A 16,314-nucleotide genomic window follows, 5' to 3' on the forward strand; every position below is an offset into this window, starting at 1 on the left:
GGTTCCACATGTCATTCCTCTTCAGCTCTGAACTACTTAATTTAACTCTTAATTGAGTTCTTAAAAACAAGCCTGAGTGAAAGTTTCATGCACAGGATTAATGGCTTAGTAAATTAGTCAGTGGTCGTTTACAACTGGGACTCACTTTAATTTCAACTAAATTACAATGACTGAAAATCACCATCAGGACCATCTTGCACTTATCTGGAGTCCTTGTGAATGTTGATACATCACCCTTAGAGCTGATGCTTTTAGAACACAATCCATTTTAAACTGAAAATATGTCCAGAAGACTTTGTTCAAGTGGTTTTACATTATGGTGTGTTTGAAAAATAAGCTTTTTAGGGCTTTAAATAGGGATTTAATGGACTATATCTATAGTAATGTGTCATTTTAATCATCCCTAAGATCCTTACTGCAGGGGCATCTTAGGTCTTTAATATCTTCTTACAGACCTATTAATTATTCAGATGATTTTTTTGTGTGTGCCTTAAGCCTTTATACCCATTCCACCTTCTTATATAAGCTTTTTGTAATTGGTGAGACCTCAGAAACATAGGGAAGCAAGAAAACCACTTAGTTTTAAGACTAGGTAAAAAAAAAAAAAAAAAGAAAAACGAAAAAAAGAAGGGAAGCACTCCCTTTGAATTTTCCAAGAAACTGATCTATGTCCAGTCTGCAGAAAGCAAAATACCAACTAATGCAGAGATCTGTGCCGTGCGTGTGGCGATGTGAGAAGCACTCAGGCTCCTCATGGAGAGGAATCCATGGGGTGCGTTGCTAGACCTGCCAGTTGTGTGTTCACCTCCGTGTCATGGAGTCTTCGGTACTTGTACCTTCAGCTGAAGCTGTCTCTTGATTGTGCACAAGTAGATCTTTTTGGTGCTTTTACTGCAGCAATATTTCCATGGCTTGCATCATGGTTATAAGATGTTGTAAACTTTTTACACTATCTTAACTCACATTGCCTTTTAACCTCCATGTATGCACTTGGCATCAGACCATAACCTGATTATTACTTATTATGTGTTTCCTAGAGTAAATTTTAAAGGAGATTTGTGTCAAAGCTATCTATAACACAAAAGCATGTTGAAAATGCCATAAAACTTGTTTTCAAATATCCCTGTTTGGCATTAGTGTATTAAAAAAATTCTTCACTATAAAGCTTAGAAATATCTGATTAAATAACTACTAATGTTAAAACCAGATGTATTATGAACCTGTGATTATAATCACCGTGAAAAAAACCACAAACAGAAAATGAGCGAAGGTAATGAGTGGAATGAATTGAAACCTTTGCAAACTGAATGCAATGTACGCAAATAGAACAGCAGAATCTGGGTACCAAGTAGCAGTCTCTTGCGAGCTGTTCGGCAGTCACTACAAGGTTTCTACTGAGCAGAGAGAGTGTTGTGAAGAAAAACGAGATATCTTCATCTTCTGCCACAAAAGAAGGAAAAAAAAAGAAGTTGTGCGGTGAATCTCCATGGACTGATGCAGACCAGTGTGAAGAGAAATCACCAGCAATATCAAGGAAAAGAGCTGAACAGAGCAATGAAAGCACTGAGCAGAATGATGTAAAAAATTAATACTCATGAAATGCTTTAGAGGGATACCAGCAAAGAAACCAACTTGCAAGTTAATGGCTAGGTGCTGATCTATACGTTCTCCTTTGGGCAGGAGGATGGCGGTGGTAACTGTTCTTTTAAAATGCTCTGAATATTTTAGTTTGAATCACTTATTTCCAGCCAGCAAGTCCTTGATTAAGAGGACTGCAAAACCCAGATTCCTCTTCTCGTCCCAGCTGTTTTCTCTGATGAGTGGACTTTCACAGTTCAATAGATACACAGGCAAGTATCATAGTTAACATTTCCAAATCAAGAGTTCTCATCAATCACCAAATAGGACTCAACTCTTTTGAAGCCTTGGTCTTGATTTCTCAAGGAGAGATTATATTTATTGCATAGGAAGACTGACATCTTGAACTGTGCTTTGGTATATATCATGTTCATTCTCTCTGCTTTTGTGAGATGTTTGAGAGTGCTTTAATTCCATGATTCTGTAATTCTGTGGGTTTTTTTCTTCAATTTGACTGTGTTAATTCCACATCTGAATACCTAAAATACCTTCTGTTCAAAGTGAGAGATTTTTGCTAAAACTTCTTGTAAAGGATATTTCATGGCAGATTATTGCAGTTCTTTCAATATCTTTGCATTACAAATGATTAGCTTTTACTGACCAAAGAAAAGCTTTGTAATAGACTTATTGGAAAAATAGTTATAAAGCTGTTTCTGGACTTCTAAATGTGAACATTTATGAAGATTCAACCCTATGCTGACCACAGCAGACAATTATCAGTTACTAGTTCTTATGGCAGGTAGTTATTAAGAGTCCTGCTTCCGATGGATTTGTTGGCATGTGTCTGATTAGAATACTGAACATCAACAGAGAGTCCTGGTAAATACCACAGTAGCAAGTGTGGTTCTTCATAAATATAATCAAATACACATGATTCCTACAGTGAAGATAAAATCATATCAATCTTTGGGCTTCATTATGCTACAAAGAAGAAACTACTGCTAAGAAAATGAGATTTTATTTTTACTTAAGAATATCTATTTTTTTTCTTTGCACTTCAGTTGCATGTCATCTATTTCCTGTATGGATCAAGATAAAGATTTTTTATCTACTCAGATATCTACTAACAGTGAAGTAGAGAAAAAAGACTAATGATCTTTCTTGTTGTTACTGCAATTTTGACTATTCTGAGCTTCAGTTTGCAGTTTGATTTTTCTTTCAATGGTTATTGTTTCAGAGAAGACGTGTGTGGGGTTTTTTTCAATAGCGTTTTTGGGGAGGGAAGGGAGCAGGAGTATTGTATATGCATAAAGTTTAACTTCAGTCTCTTTCAAAGGTTTTGTTACTTTAAAAAATGCATATCTTAAGAGCTTCTGAGTCCTGTTTATAACTCTGCCATCAATACATTTTTCTGAATAGATACTGTAAAAAAATGCTTTATTTCACTGAGAGCAATTATTTAGAAGTACAGAGTTGTCTGCTAGGCTCTGTAGAGGACCTAGAAACTGACTCCAGAAATTTTTAAAACCACAATTTGCCATCTCAAGTTGTGTAAAAAAATGGTTTATGTTGATCTAACTCGTGATGACCTCAGCACCAGCCTTATTCAATTCATTTTTGAATGATGATTGTGGTAAAGTGGCCAAATAAGCCATTTTGAACAAAATGAAGCAGTTTTAGCCAGGGCTCTGTGCTGAGCTTGGTTTTAGCTTCTTGTTTTTGCCCTCTCTGCATCTGAATTTGAAGATACACCAAATACACCTCTTACTTTCTGTAGTACTCATTCTTGACACAGGTAGTATCTATAATCACTGTAAGTGGAAGAAATACAGATTTTAAAAATATTTTCTAGTTCCCATTTTTTTGATTGATGTATTATATGGCTTATATATTATATGGCTTATTATATATTATATGGCTTATATAGTTTGTTGGGTCTCAGTCGAGCACAGGACTAGGTGTATATGTAATTTTACAGGTGAAGATAGTGCTTTTCATCACAGTTATTTGAATGAGGTGTTCATGGTTTTATGTGTTCACAGTTATGCACGTATGTTAGTTCAATGTGTTGTTAGGTCCATATGTCTTAACCAGTATTTCTAGTTTGGTATTTTTTTATTAATGTTACTAATTGTACTCCACACTACCTTATAAATTCCATTGTATATTTTATCTCATTTTTATTCATGGAAAATTTCAAGAAGAACAAAAATACTGACTCAATTCCTCATTTACTCTGAATAGCATTGTTTAGTCAGCTATGAACCAGATGTTGTAGCTAGAAGCACAGAGGCACTAAGCAGGAATGTCAGAAAGAAAATAAAATAGAACTCATTATTTAAAGAAATGGTAAATGTTCCTGTGCCAAATGGCCACTTTACCCTGCATTGTTCTGCTAACCTTAGACTTTGTACACTGTAAAAGGCTATTTACCCTACACAGATAATTACTCCACAAGTGAAAACACTTACTGCAGTTTTCTCTTTTGTGTGCGTATAGTGTGAGTATTCCAGACAACCTCAGAGAGAGAAAAAGTGTTTCTAAATGTAAAAATGTGATTTCAGAACTACAATAATGAAGTACTTTGACAAAAGTGTAAAACCTCAAACAGCAATGTTCTTATGATTGGCTTGTTGCTACTTTGTGTCTTCTGCTTTCAGCAATATTCTCTGTCTGATATTATTTAAAAAGCCCTTCAGTTTTTATCAGCTGCTGGAGCTGAAAGAGGTAGAACCTCCCTGGCAGCATGCATCTCCCTTGAAAACTCCACTTATCTGAGGCACTTGTATTTTATGATTTCCTCTCTTTAACTATTTTTTTTTCCAGGACATTTGAAGAGAGCAAACATCCATCTTTGCTAAATGAGAAACATCAACTGTATAAACCATTACATGTCCCAAGCATTCCTCGGAAATTAGTCCAGTCTGTACAGAGTATTAGATTCTCAATGCAACGAACAGAAACAGGTGCAGTGCATTTGATCTTTCTGCGAGGATTTTGGTTTATTTTTTTGTAAATGAATGGAAACCATGATAACAAATCCAGTGAAGTGCTCCTACTGTGAGAGCTGAAGCCAGGCTTTCAATGGAAGTTGGGTACTTACCTATCTTAATGTTCTGAAAATCTTCTATGTCTGATTCCTCTCTTATCTGTGCAGCGAGTAAAGTAACATGACAGCTCTACTTGATGCATAGTGCCAGAATCTGAAATGTACCTTTAGCACTGTTTGCATAAATATGGTAAATATTAACCGAGTATTATTTGCGGTAAATGGATTGAAACTTTCATATTTTATGAGAATTTTCTTTTAGGTCTTTATTAACAGGAACATTTCTAACCTTTGTTCCCAAGCTCAGTTTAACAATGCTGTGCTTTAGGTACTTAATCTTATTTACAATATTAAGCAATATTTGTTAATTTAGGGAGAGAAGAAAAAGAAAAACCTATGGAACTTTCAGTGGCCACTGGCAGTTCCTCCAGCCTTGCAGAAACTTCTTCTCAGGTATTCAGGTCTCTCACTGGGAAAAACATGAGATTATATAGTCTGGTTTATGTGGTTGTTCAAATTTAAAACACTTCAAATGTACCAAGTGCTATTATATCTTACATAAAACTTATTAACGCTGGAACTGGGACACAAATCTTGGTAATCTTCTATTCCTTGGTAAATGTAATAAAAATCTTCCTTTCATGTTATTTCTAATTCAACTGAAAATATGTATGTTCTCATGAAGTGCAACTGGTAGTCATCGTAAGCATTTCAATGCCAAACTTGACGTGGACCATGTCTCCAAATAATATTGTATAATAGTTTTTAAAATTTAGAATAACCTTTATAGATTCCCTTGGTTCTATGTAGCAATTTTTTTGAATTCTAAAGAAGGGACATAATCTCCTATTACTGATTAATTGTCAGTCATCTACTCCATAATGAATGATTTCATAAAGGACTAAATGTTCAGGATGCTAAACAGAACTGCCCCCAGCTAACAGCTCAGTTCTGAAGTTTAACCAGGAACAAAAATCTAGGCTGAGAGGAAAAAAACCTCAAGCAGCATTGCTTTGTACACCTAGGGAGTCCACAAGTACACTTTCCATCTCTCACCCCATAAACAAATAGTTCCTATGGCACTTTATTTTTGGAAAAAGTGAAGTGTATTTTAGCTTAATATCTTATATATGCGAACACAATAAAACAATCCAGAAAAAAAGCTGGAGAAACAACTTGCACAGTTAGGAAAACCACTAATAAAATCTCATTAAGTGCAAGAACATTGACAGGACCAATAGATTGTTGAAGTATAAAAGGTGTACTCAGGTAAGGTAAGGCCAAAGGACATAAAATAAATAGTTTTCAACTGTGTTCGCTGTGCAGAATCTTGTGGAAGTTTCTATACCAAAGCCTTTCTTTATAAGAGACATCTCACTGGTTCTATTTAAAACCAAATTTTGATGAAGAGCAAAAATTGTGAAGTAAAGAATAAACAGAACCAGTGTGATTTTCTTAAGAATTTCAAGGGAACTGAAAGATGAAATGGTTTAGGATGGAGCCTTTGGTAGAAGAAGCAGCTTTCATACAATAAGACAACATGAAGACCGATAGTTAGGCTGAGCGGAACCAGAAGAAATGTCAAGCAGTTCTGATTTGTGACTGGCTAAGTGAGTTGAACATGATGAAAATGATGGAAGGGGTATTGCTGGGGTCATCCAGAGATGAGGGTGGGAATCTGGGGCCCAGAATTGCATTTAGAGAATAGTGGGAAGCAGTAAGTCAGGGTTAATGGAACTTTAAGATTAAAGGGTGATGACAGCAAAGAAAAGAAGATGGAGTCTGAGGAGAAATAAAAATATCTGAAGAAAGGAAGTTGCTATGTTTCAGAAAAAAAGTGCTGTAAACTACAGGAGTTGAGTGGCAGGTGGATTCTGCATAACCAGCCCTATTGTCTCCCACCCTGAACTGAATTCAATTTGACACATTTTGAAAAATTAAAACCAAACCAGAACTAGCAGCTCCCTGTGAAAGAACATGTTATCTGATGCTGAGGCAGAGATTTCTAGTGCCATTCTGCCCTTAAGGCACAAATACATGCTATGTATAAGAGTTAGGCCTTCTGATCTGATGAAAAATCTGTGAGGCGGGACTATTTCCATGTTTTCTGCGGTTTTTCAATCCGCACAGGAGACATATTCACTGATGTGCATATTTGCTTTGGTCTTCGGAGGTGCAGACAGGCCTGGCCGCAGCCTTTTCTGTATTGCCAAGCAGGAGCAGCCTGGCTGCAATAGTCGAAAACCTGCATAAAGTTTGTAAATTATGTAATGCTATTTGCACAACAGAAAAGTTAGTTATTCACCTCTAGTCATCAATGACGTGAATGAGACTTCAAAAATATTATAGAAGTTGTTCTGGGTATCATGCTGTTAAAATGTAGGTAAAGCAAATGTAGGGAACAACGTTTTTATGTTGCCTGACCCTTAAAGAGAAGTGAGAAGAAGGATTTCCACAGTCTAAGGAGAAAACAGAGTGATATTGTTGAGGTGATAATTTCGTATGCTACCTCATTTGAATTTTTTACTATTTTTTAGATGGTTATTGACACTGCAGGGACCAATAACCCACAAATTGCCCAAGTTCCATCAATAGCAAGCTTACAAAATCAAATGCAATTCAGGTAACTTTATTAAAGTAGTTTTCATTCTTGAGATTAAGGTTTATGGAAATAACCCATATTCAAACAGTAATTTTTGCCTTTTAGACTGGTAATACCTCCAAAGCAGACAACTTCTAATCAACAGTTTGAGAGGGAAAATGCAGTAATAGGTGAAGTACCACTGTCATTTTTTTGATAGGATGTGCAATTATTGTATACTGGATCGCATAATTATAAAAGAGAAAATTCTAGGGGCCAAATTTTCCATTCCACTATTAAGTGGCCAACATTTGTATTCCTTCCACACCTTGATTATTTAGTTAAAAATTTGAATATAGCTGACAGGAAGTGTCCTAATTTAAGTGGAGACTGAACTGCTTGGTAATGTGGGATTCATTCTGCATTAGTCATTGCTAGTGAAAGGAACTTTCCAGCATCTCTTGTAAATCCATACTCTAGCCTCAAATTACTTGGGTAAAAGGAAATCCAGTCTGAAAAGATGCCCAGAAGGCATGAGGTTAGGATTCTAAATAAGGAAAATTAATTTGAGAAATACATACAGAATGCTTAAAGAAAGCAAACAGGGTAGCTACAAATGCACCTATAGTTGCTGAAATCACAAGGCACTGAGCTTCAGTTTAAATATATATTTTCTAATTATACTAATTATATGTCCTGAAAGACAGGAAACATGCACGAAACGTTGCACGGTCTGAAGCTTGGAGAAGAAAGTCTGATAACATTCCTCTCGTTTCTCATTCCGGCTTTTGCTCAGTTCTTTAAGATACACTTTGCCAGTGTCAGATGGATGTGCTTTTTCTATTGTTTTCACCTGGTTTCTATTGGCTGGTATTAAAACTCTGAGAGAGCAATAGCTGGATTAGACAAACACAGTGCTTTCAGGGAATAATAGTGAGGCTTGAAGAACATACCAAAGTATACGAAGCAGCCAAAGCGTTGCTTTAACTATAGCGAGCAAGTGGCAGAACAAGAGGTAACTATTACGGACATAGTCACGAAGTGGGTTATTATGAAAACTACAGAAAGAACACTTCCTTACCAATAGCAATGCCGAGTTAGTAAAGCTTTTTCAAGGATTCTTTCCCACAGTGTGATTTTTATTTATTCGTTTAAAATGCTGCTATAATACACACAGTGCTGTCTCTTTTATATAGCAAACCAAGAGGCCAAAAGTGGTGATAAAGAAGCAGAAGATGAGCCAAAGGATTCTTCATATATACCTCAAGTAAGCAAGGCATTTCTTCAGTCATAAGTAATTATTTTATTTACGTAGAATAGTCAAAGTATCTCAACATATTTGAATCTATTGGCAAGAAGTAAGTCTCAGAAATTAGCAAAGTGACTCATCATAGGCACCCATGGGTGAGAAGCCAATCAGTGCTTTCTGATTACTAATGTATTGATCATTGGCTTTATCATGTCAGCGTTCTGTGGGTTTTTATGCTACCACAACAATAGGCTATCCTATGCACATCGTAGTTTTTGTATTAATCGGTGCATATTATTTTCATCAGTGTGAGCTGATGAAACATTTAAAAAAATATTTATGTTTGAAACTCATTTCTCCCACAAAACTATAGTAAAATAGGTACTGTGCTGGCTATGGAGTCTGTGTGGCTCCACTGGCACTGCTTTTACCAGCTGTGCCTGAATGTGGGTTCAAGCTCACCGTGCCCTAATGTTCAAGCCAGTTGTGTGTGTAGCTTGTGTATATAGACGCTATCAAGACGCGGTTTATCACCAGCCAGCAGCTAAGTACCACCCAGCCGCTCATTCACTCAGCTCACAGTGGGTTAGGGAAGAGAATCACAAGTGTAAAAGTGAAAAAACTCGTGGGTTGAGATAAAGACAGTTTAATAGGCACAGCAAAAGGTGTGCTTGCTAGCAAAACAAAACAAGGAATTCATTCACTAGGTCCCACCTACAAGCAGTTGTTTGGCCATTTCTAGGAACATAGGGCTTCATGACATGGAATGTTTACTTAGGAAGACAGATGCCGTAACTCCAAACATCCCCCTCTTTCTCCTTCTTCCCTGTAGCTTTTATTGCTTAGCACGACACCATATGGTGTGGAACACCCCTCTGGTCAGTTGGGGTCAGCTGTCCCAACTGTGTCCCCTCCCAACTTCTTGTACACCCCCAACCTACTCACTGATGGAGAGGCACGAGAAGCAGAAAAGACCTCGATGCTGTGTGAGCATTGTTCAGCAATAACTAAAACATCCCTGTGTTATCAATGCTGTTTTCATCACAAATCCAAAATATAGCACCATACAAGCTATGAACTCTCAGCCAAAACTAGTACACAAGGTCAAGCCTGAGATACTCCTCATCTTCTGGTGTGCTCACTACAGGCTGATGCCTGCAGGCAGCTGGTTGAGAAGAATGTCTTTAAAACAATATTGAATCTGGTGGAAATCACTCCATGGAATCCAAGTGCATGTTCTCATTTATCATTTTCTGAGGAAGAGGAAATATCTCAGTCAACTGAAATATATTCTGATGGTGATGTTCCCTTATTTCATTAGGGACCACCAGGAGGATTCCAGTGTGACTTTAAACATCATGCGAAGAGTGACATTGTTCTTTTATTAAAAATCAGTGTTTTCAGTCAGCTCATGAGTTTATTATTTGAATGAAAATGTTCATATATAGTTTAATTCATATTTTAAATTTGATATATTAAGGCTACAGTTTTGAGTATGGTGAATAGGTCACTGTGAGCATTTTATTAAAATCCTTTTGTTTTTCATAAAAATAACTGGATAACTAACCCCAAAACATATAATCAATATATTTATGGGTAAACAGACTGGTGATATTTTGGGAAATTTTATATGCCAGAAACATTATTGTATATTTCTTTTTAATAGGACATGCACGCATGTTTTGACTCAAATGAAGATAATCCTGACACAACAGAAGAAAGCACAGAACACTTTTTAAGAGCACCTAAAACACCTGAGTTTGTAGGAACGCTGGACTCAAAGGGGAAGAAAACCCAGTTCTCGAAAACATCTCCTTTTGACTTGTATGATTTCAGCTCTAATTTTGATTTTGTGAGCAAAGTTGTATTGGTGTTTATTGCATAAGCATTTCTGCTGTGTTTGAAAGATGCTACAGAAGGACTTCTCTAGAAAGGTCTCCTGAAAATATTTTTTTACTGAATTATGCTAGGTAGTTTATTAGATATTCTTCTTACAATATCATTTCTACTTGATGCTGTTTTGAAAGAAGGGGACACTGCTTAGAAATACATGAGACACAGATTCTTTGTAGCTCCCTTGCTAAGACTGTTGTATTTTCCTGAAGTAATATTTGTTACACCAATTTCTATCTTTAAAAGGCTTCTTTTTTTTTTTTTTTTTTTTTTGTAAAAGGGTGGGGAATTGGTAAGGCCACCACCTCACTTTGCTTTTAAGAGTTGTGCTACCTATTCTGTGTCGCAAGAAGGAATTACTGATGGGAGCTATGGGAATCTAAAAATGTGACAAAACAGAAAAAAGAAAAAATAGAACAAAAAAGCCACCTACACTACTTTAAAAACTATTAATGTGGTTTCTTCCTTTCTATCTTTACAGTATTCAAAATCTGGGTTGTGAAGAAGGAACATCAAAATCTCCTGCTTTCTTTTCTCTCATGAACTTCTCCCAGAAGTCACCTGGCTTTAATTTGTTTGATTCTTCTGTGTTTGGGGCAGAAAATTCATCTGACGAGGTAAAATGAGTACCTGAGAATATTAAATTTACACAAAGCAAAATATGGTAAGAAAATTGCATTGACCATGAATTAGGTTTTTCAGACTGGCTATCTCCATAGCAAATACTTTTTTTACAAGCTTGCTCAATTTTTCACTTGATATGCTTTGAAAATGCTTATCTCCTTTCCTGGCAATCCTCCTGTGATGATTTCTGATCAGGTATGAATCTTTCCCATATGGGCGAGGTTGGATCTTGTGCAAATATACAGGTGCCAAGATTCCCCAGAGGGCTTCTGGTTCAGTGTGGTAATGCCAAACTTCAGGTACTCTAGCAGAATTCACAATCCATGTGCCTATCCTGTGTGGTTTCATCTTGCTGAAGCTGGGAAGCAGGTACTTAAATATTTATTTCCTCCTTCATTTGTGACAAAATACAGAACACCAATAAAAGGAAGATAGGAATATCTATTAGGAATATCGAAAAGCAAATATGGATTAGCTATACTTAAATAGAGGAGATACCTTGGCAATTAATTTGAACAGGGAGTGGAATCTGAGCTTTCATTTTCCTTTGCAGGTTCCCTAATTACAGTGCTCTGCAATAATTTTTACTCTTCTGGGCTAATAGGTGGATAATTGGGTATTCGGGATAGATGTGTGTCAGAGCGCAGGGCAATGGTTTGGTATCACAGGCAATGTATTATAGATCCAATCCCATTATTCAAGTAAGGGATTTGAACCCACGTGTCTCCTATTTCAGTGGGTCTGCTCAGTCTTGAGGTTACTAGGGAAAAGATGAATGATAGAAGAGGGAAAATGATGTTTTATTTTGTGTTTGGCAAGATATGTGTTGATATCTTTTAGTATCAACTGCGTGTAGGAGAGGATACACTGGTGAGTAGTTTGTGAATTGTTTAGGAATGAAGTAGGTAAGAACCTACATTATTTTGTGCCTACTCAGTGGCATAAACCAAGAAGTTAGCAGCCTGTGTAGCTGTCCTGTGGGATTCTCTGAAGTCAGATGAGGGTTTTGAAAGACTCAAGGATCTATTATAAATCTAGCTTAAGAACTCTTCTCAAGAGTGGTAAGTGGTTATTCTGCTACTCTTTCTGGCAATATGAGGTCCTACTCAGTGGGAAGTACCTATGTTTTTGCTTAGAGGTTTTCTAAAATGTCACAGAATTTTGAATATTTCCAGTTTAAAAAAGACCAGGAAGCCAGATCAGATCAGAGTCTGTTCTCAATCTGATGTGTTTTTTTTGCAGAAGAATGGAGTGTGTTTGCAGATGTAAGCAAATATCATGAAGCTTATCAAAGAGTTTACCTTGCAACTTTAAGAACTGATATATACATTTAAATGTAGATTTTATGAAAGCTACTAACATTCACTGGGACAGTGTCTTTCTCACCAAGAGTGAATGAACTTATTACATATCAGCATTAGAGCTCATCTTTTGTCTTTCTCATTCATTAAATAGAATGTCTGTTTACATTTCAGATAGAGGAAGGTTATTCTGTGGGAAACCTGAACCCTCTGTCCCCCCAGAAAGATATCGGTAAGTCTGATGCTCAGATGTACTTGTGTAGACCAGCTTGTGCTTGTGTGACCGATGAGCTCATGATCCTGCCTAACAAGGCACCTTTGGCTCTCTAAAAGGATGTCCACTTGTGACACTGTAGTTCAGAAGTTTATTGTGTTCAGTTGTGTTTTGACTAGCTTGAACCTTTCCCTGCGTGTTTGACTTCAAATTTATGAGATGTCATGAAAAAAGAAGTGTGAGAAAGAAAGAAATAGGGATAGTGTTAGGCAGGTTTGAAGAAAACTGAGGGAAGCTGCAAGGGAGAAGAAAAAATTAAGTGTTAAAGCTTTTTCACTGATAAAAAGTCCAGTTCTTTTACGGCAAAAAGCTATACTATTTGGCAAATCACAGTATCACAGTATCACAGTATGTTTGGGATTGGAAGGGACCTCAAAAGATCATCTAGTCCAATCCCCCTGCTGGAGCAGGAACGCCTAGGTGAGGTCGCACAGGAATGTGCTTTTAAGACTACCAGCTTAGTGTTGTAAAGACTACATCTGTTGGGCTTTTTCATCTCTCAAATAAAATTAAAGTTTTCATTTGGTTACAGAAGTCTCGTTAGTAAACTGACTTCCATCAGTTTAAACCATTGGAGGCACACAATGTAAAAATAGCACAAGTGAAAGAGAGGAGAACCAAACTTAGGCAGCATCTTCTGCTCACACTGTGAGCCACCAACATTTACATGTTCTGTGGGAAATCCTGGCTTTACTAAAATGAAAAGCCAATTTTTCGTGATATCAGTGGTGTCAAAACTTGCTCTTGATCAAACAGTTTTCTGAAGGGAACTGTAGTCTTTTTTTGAGGTGTTGCAAGTGCAAAGCTACTTTTTTGAAGTGGATGAGTATAATGTATGCATATCTAACCATTGTAGACAAAAGTGTGTGAATTTCGTGTTACTAAATAGAAACCTTAAGTGTTTTTCTTTCTGTAGCTGTGTTTCTCCAAGTATTTCAGCAAAATTTATCGGTTTACAAAGACCTCTGTTGCTTAGTATTCATAATATTTTATCCAATGTATCATGCAGAAGTGTTTTGTTGTTCTAAATCATTCAAGTACTTCACACTTCATTCTGTGTAGATTCTAACAGCGCCCTCCTTGAAGTACCATTTCTGGTGCAGAAATAAACACGTAACTGTCAGCTGATACTAAGCGGGGTATTGGTAGTGCAATATGACAAAAGAAACATGTTATGCTGAATGCAGTACTCTTTCAGTAAGAGTTAATGTAATAATAAATATAATATGTATTCCATATAGGAAGCTTGTTCGGGAAATCAGAAAGTGAGGATGCATTTGCCTTTCCCTTCCCCTCGGAATCGACTTCTCCTGCATTTGGAGATGGAAAAGATGACTTTAGTTTTCCATTTGCATTTGGACAGGATCAGAGATCATCACAGTCTCCTTCTGTGAAAGGTTTTCATTCTTCCTTACAAAATACAAAGCCATTTACATTCTTTTGAATACCTTTGACTTCCTTTTAAATTCCTGTGCTACTTAGCCTTGACAAATGTTTTCAGTTTCTTAAGTTAAAGTACAAAGCATTTAATCTTCTCCTTTCATTTCATATAAGAATACATGATTGCAATTGCTGCGAGAGCATGTGTACGTTCATCCAGCATACATGCTTTAAGATGCAGCTTTTCTTTTTCTTATGTATTTTCTGAATATGTGGTTTTCATAAAATGTTATGATATATACTCACTAGACTGGCACTTACAAGCAGTAGAAATATCATTTTACAGTAGTGTGTTGAGTTAGTTCAGTATCTGTGAGAGACCATCCAAATTTTTAGATGAGTACTATCAGCCTCTGATAGAAACTAAATAACTTGTAGAGAAAGTGTTGGTAAGAGTTGCTGTTTATTGTAGCAGTAAAAACTGAATTTGAGTTAAAGACAATGTTCTTAACTTCGCTGTTATACACAGAATATTTATAAATTTTTTGAAATAAAAACGTGTTGTTAATTTTCTTTGAAGTTTTGTGGGTATTTCTTGATATCTGAAGTAAAATAATGTTTCTGTTATAATACTTAAGATTTCAATCTCTGTTTCTCTAACTTGAAGCACTGAAAGCAAGCTCCTTCCTCTTTATCTAGCAGCTTTCACAAAAAGTTACAAAAGCAGACAGTTCCCAAAGTCTTCACTGTGGTCAGCACCAGTATATCCACCAGTTCTCCACAGGTGGCTTTTCTTATGGAGTTGCTGGCTGTGAAGACGATATTGGCTTTATCGGCAAGGAACGCTGCCTGTTCTGAGCCACCCCAGCACAGTGAACCTCTCACAACCATTTTGTATAGAACCAGCCGCTTCACGTTTATGGCCTTAGAAGGAAATACCAGATCACATTTGAGTTATTTTTTTTCTGCTACCTGTGAAGCATAGGTTACTAATTTTTAAAACTCCTTATGAATTTATAAGGGAAATTAGGTATCTCAGTCACTTACTATTAAGTAAATAGCCTGCCTGACAGCAGACAAGCAAAATGCTGAAATGGAAGCAAAGCAAATAAGGGGAGACCACATCATTCAGCAGATTTCACAGAAGACATAGCAAATGCACAAACTAGTCAAAGGGCACATGAACTGTGTGGAACAAGCTGGAAAAAAGCATCCTACCAGTATAGTCTGCACAGTCTGGCAGTAAAATGTCAAAAAAGTCCAAAGGGGAGTAGAGTCCCCTTCCCTCTGCTGACCTACAAAGCCCTAAATGACCAAAAGCTCTTTTTTAAAATGCCACTACTTCTTTTCTGCCAAACTCCTAAATGTCTTAGGACTATTTTTGTGCAGTCCAGCTTCTTCTTAAGTACTTGTGCCTAGACGCTAGTGAAAGTTGGGAATTTTTTACTGGAGCGGGATTCAGGAAGTTTTACTGAAGTGCTGCTGAGATCCAGCTAATAAGGAGACACATGGGTTTGGTGGACTTGATGCTTTCCAAATGTGGGTTTCTGTGTTAAATCTATTTTAAACAGTTTTTCTAATCTACTGCATACCTCGCAATCTGAAAAACATAAACTAGAGGCAACTTTGGGAGCTTATCTACCTTGTTTGGGGTAGTTTTAGTATGTGCTACTGGCAGTAACTCTGAGATCATTTAGAAAGCTGGAAAGTACAATTTTGTCTGCTCAGTTATTCCGTAACTGAAGCCTGCTGATGAATTCTGTTTCTGATGTCACAGTCTGGCAGTCAAGTGAGAAACTGTAGTTCTAGATCCTGCTGGGTGTTTACTTGCACAAATAAACATAAACATAAAATAGAAAGCTGCTTCAAAAAAGGCAACCACCCAGTATTTGGGATACTTTTCCAAGATTTAAGAGCATGAATGGCTTACAGACATGCACTGAGATTCTTCATTAGTATCTGCCAAATTCTGCCTAAAAACGACCCCTTGTTTTTATGCCTATAAGATCAAGAGCAGTCACATTGCTGGATTGCTGAGACCAGCATGTACCTAATTCACCAGCGTCATTTTGTTTTGTCCTTTACATACACACCCAACCACATTCACCTCTGTCCTGAAGCACAAGCAGAGATCCTCTTGTCGGCAACGTGCTTTTTACTCATTACCACTCTTTAATCGCGATTATTGTTCCTACAGTGCAGATATAGCAAATGGACTGTGCGCTAGCTCCCCATTCCTCAACACAGAGTCCATAAGTTTAATTTCTATCCCTGTCAAAAATGTGGAAAGCTAACTTAGCTGTCTCTGTACTCCAGCAAATGAAGAGCAGGTATTACATACATGACTAGAGACCAGTAACCTCCAGCAGCGGGACAGCGATGGCA

General features: G+C 36.9%; 1 protein-coding gene across 1 annotated transcript in view; it reads left to right on the forward strand.

The window, feature by feature from the left end:
- Positions 1-14,451, forward strand: part of C5H14orf39 (chromosome 5 C14orf39 homolog) — a 33,650-nt gene extending 19,199 nt beyond the window's left edge. The window contains exons 10-18 of the mRNA XM_065839721.1: positions 4,405-4,544; positions 5,001-5,080; positions 7,165-7,250; positions 7,335-7,399; positions 8,405-8,475; positions 10,124-10,281; positions 10,832-10,967; positions 12,450-12,507; positions 13,791-14,451. Of these exons, the coding sequence (XP_065695793.1) occupies positions 4,405-4,544; positions 5,001-5,080; positions 7,165-7,250; positions 7,335-7,399; positions 8,405-8,475; positions 10,124-10,281; positions 10,832-10,967; positions 12,450-12,507; positions 13,791-13,993 (997 nt within the window). The 3' untranslated portion in view covers positions 13,994-14,451. The remainder of the gene's footprint in view (positions 1-4,404; positions 4,545-5,000; positions 5,081-7,164; positions 7,251-7,334; positions 7,400-8,404; positions 8,476-10,123; positions 10,282-10,831; positions 10,968-12,449; positions 12,508-13,790) is intronic.
- Positions 14,452-16,314: the final 1,863 nt, after the last annotated feature.

Source organism: Patagioenas fasciata, chromosome 5 (assembly GCF_037038585.1).
Source record: "Patagioenas fasciata isolate bPatFas1 chromosome 5, bPatFas1.hap1, whole genome shotgun sequence".
NCBI lineage: Eukaryota > Metazoa > Chordata > Aves > Columbiformes > Columbidae > Patagioenas > Patagioenas fasciata.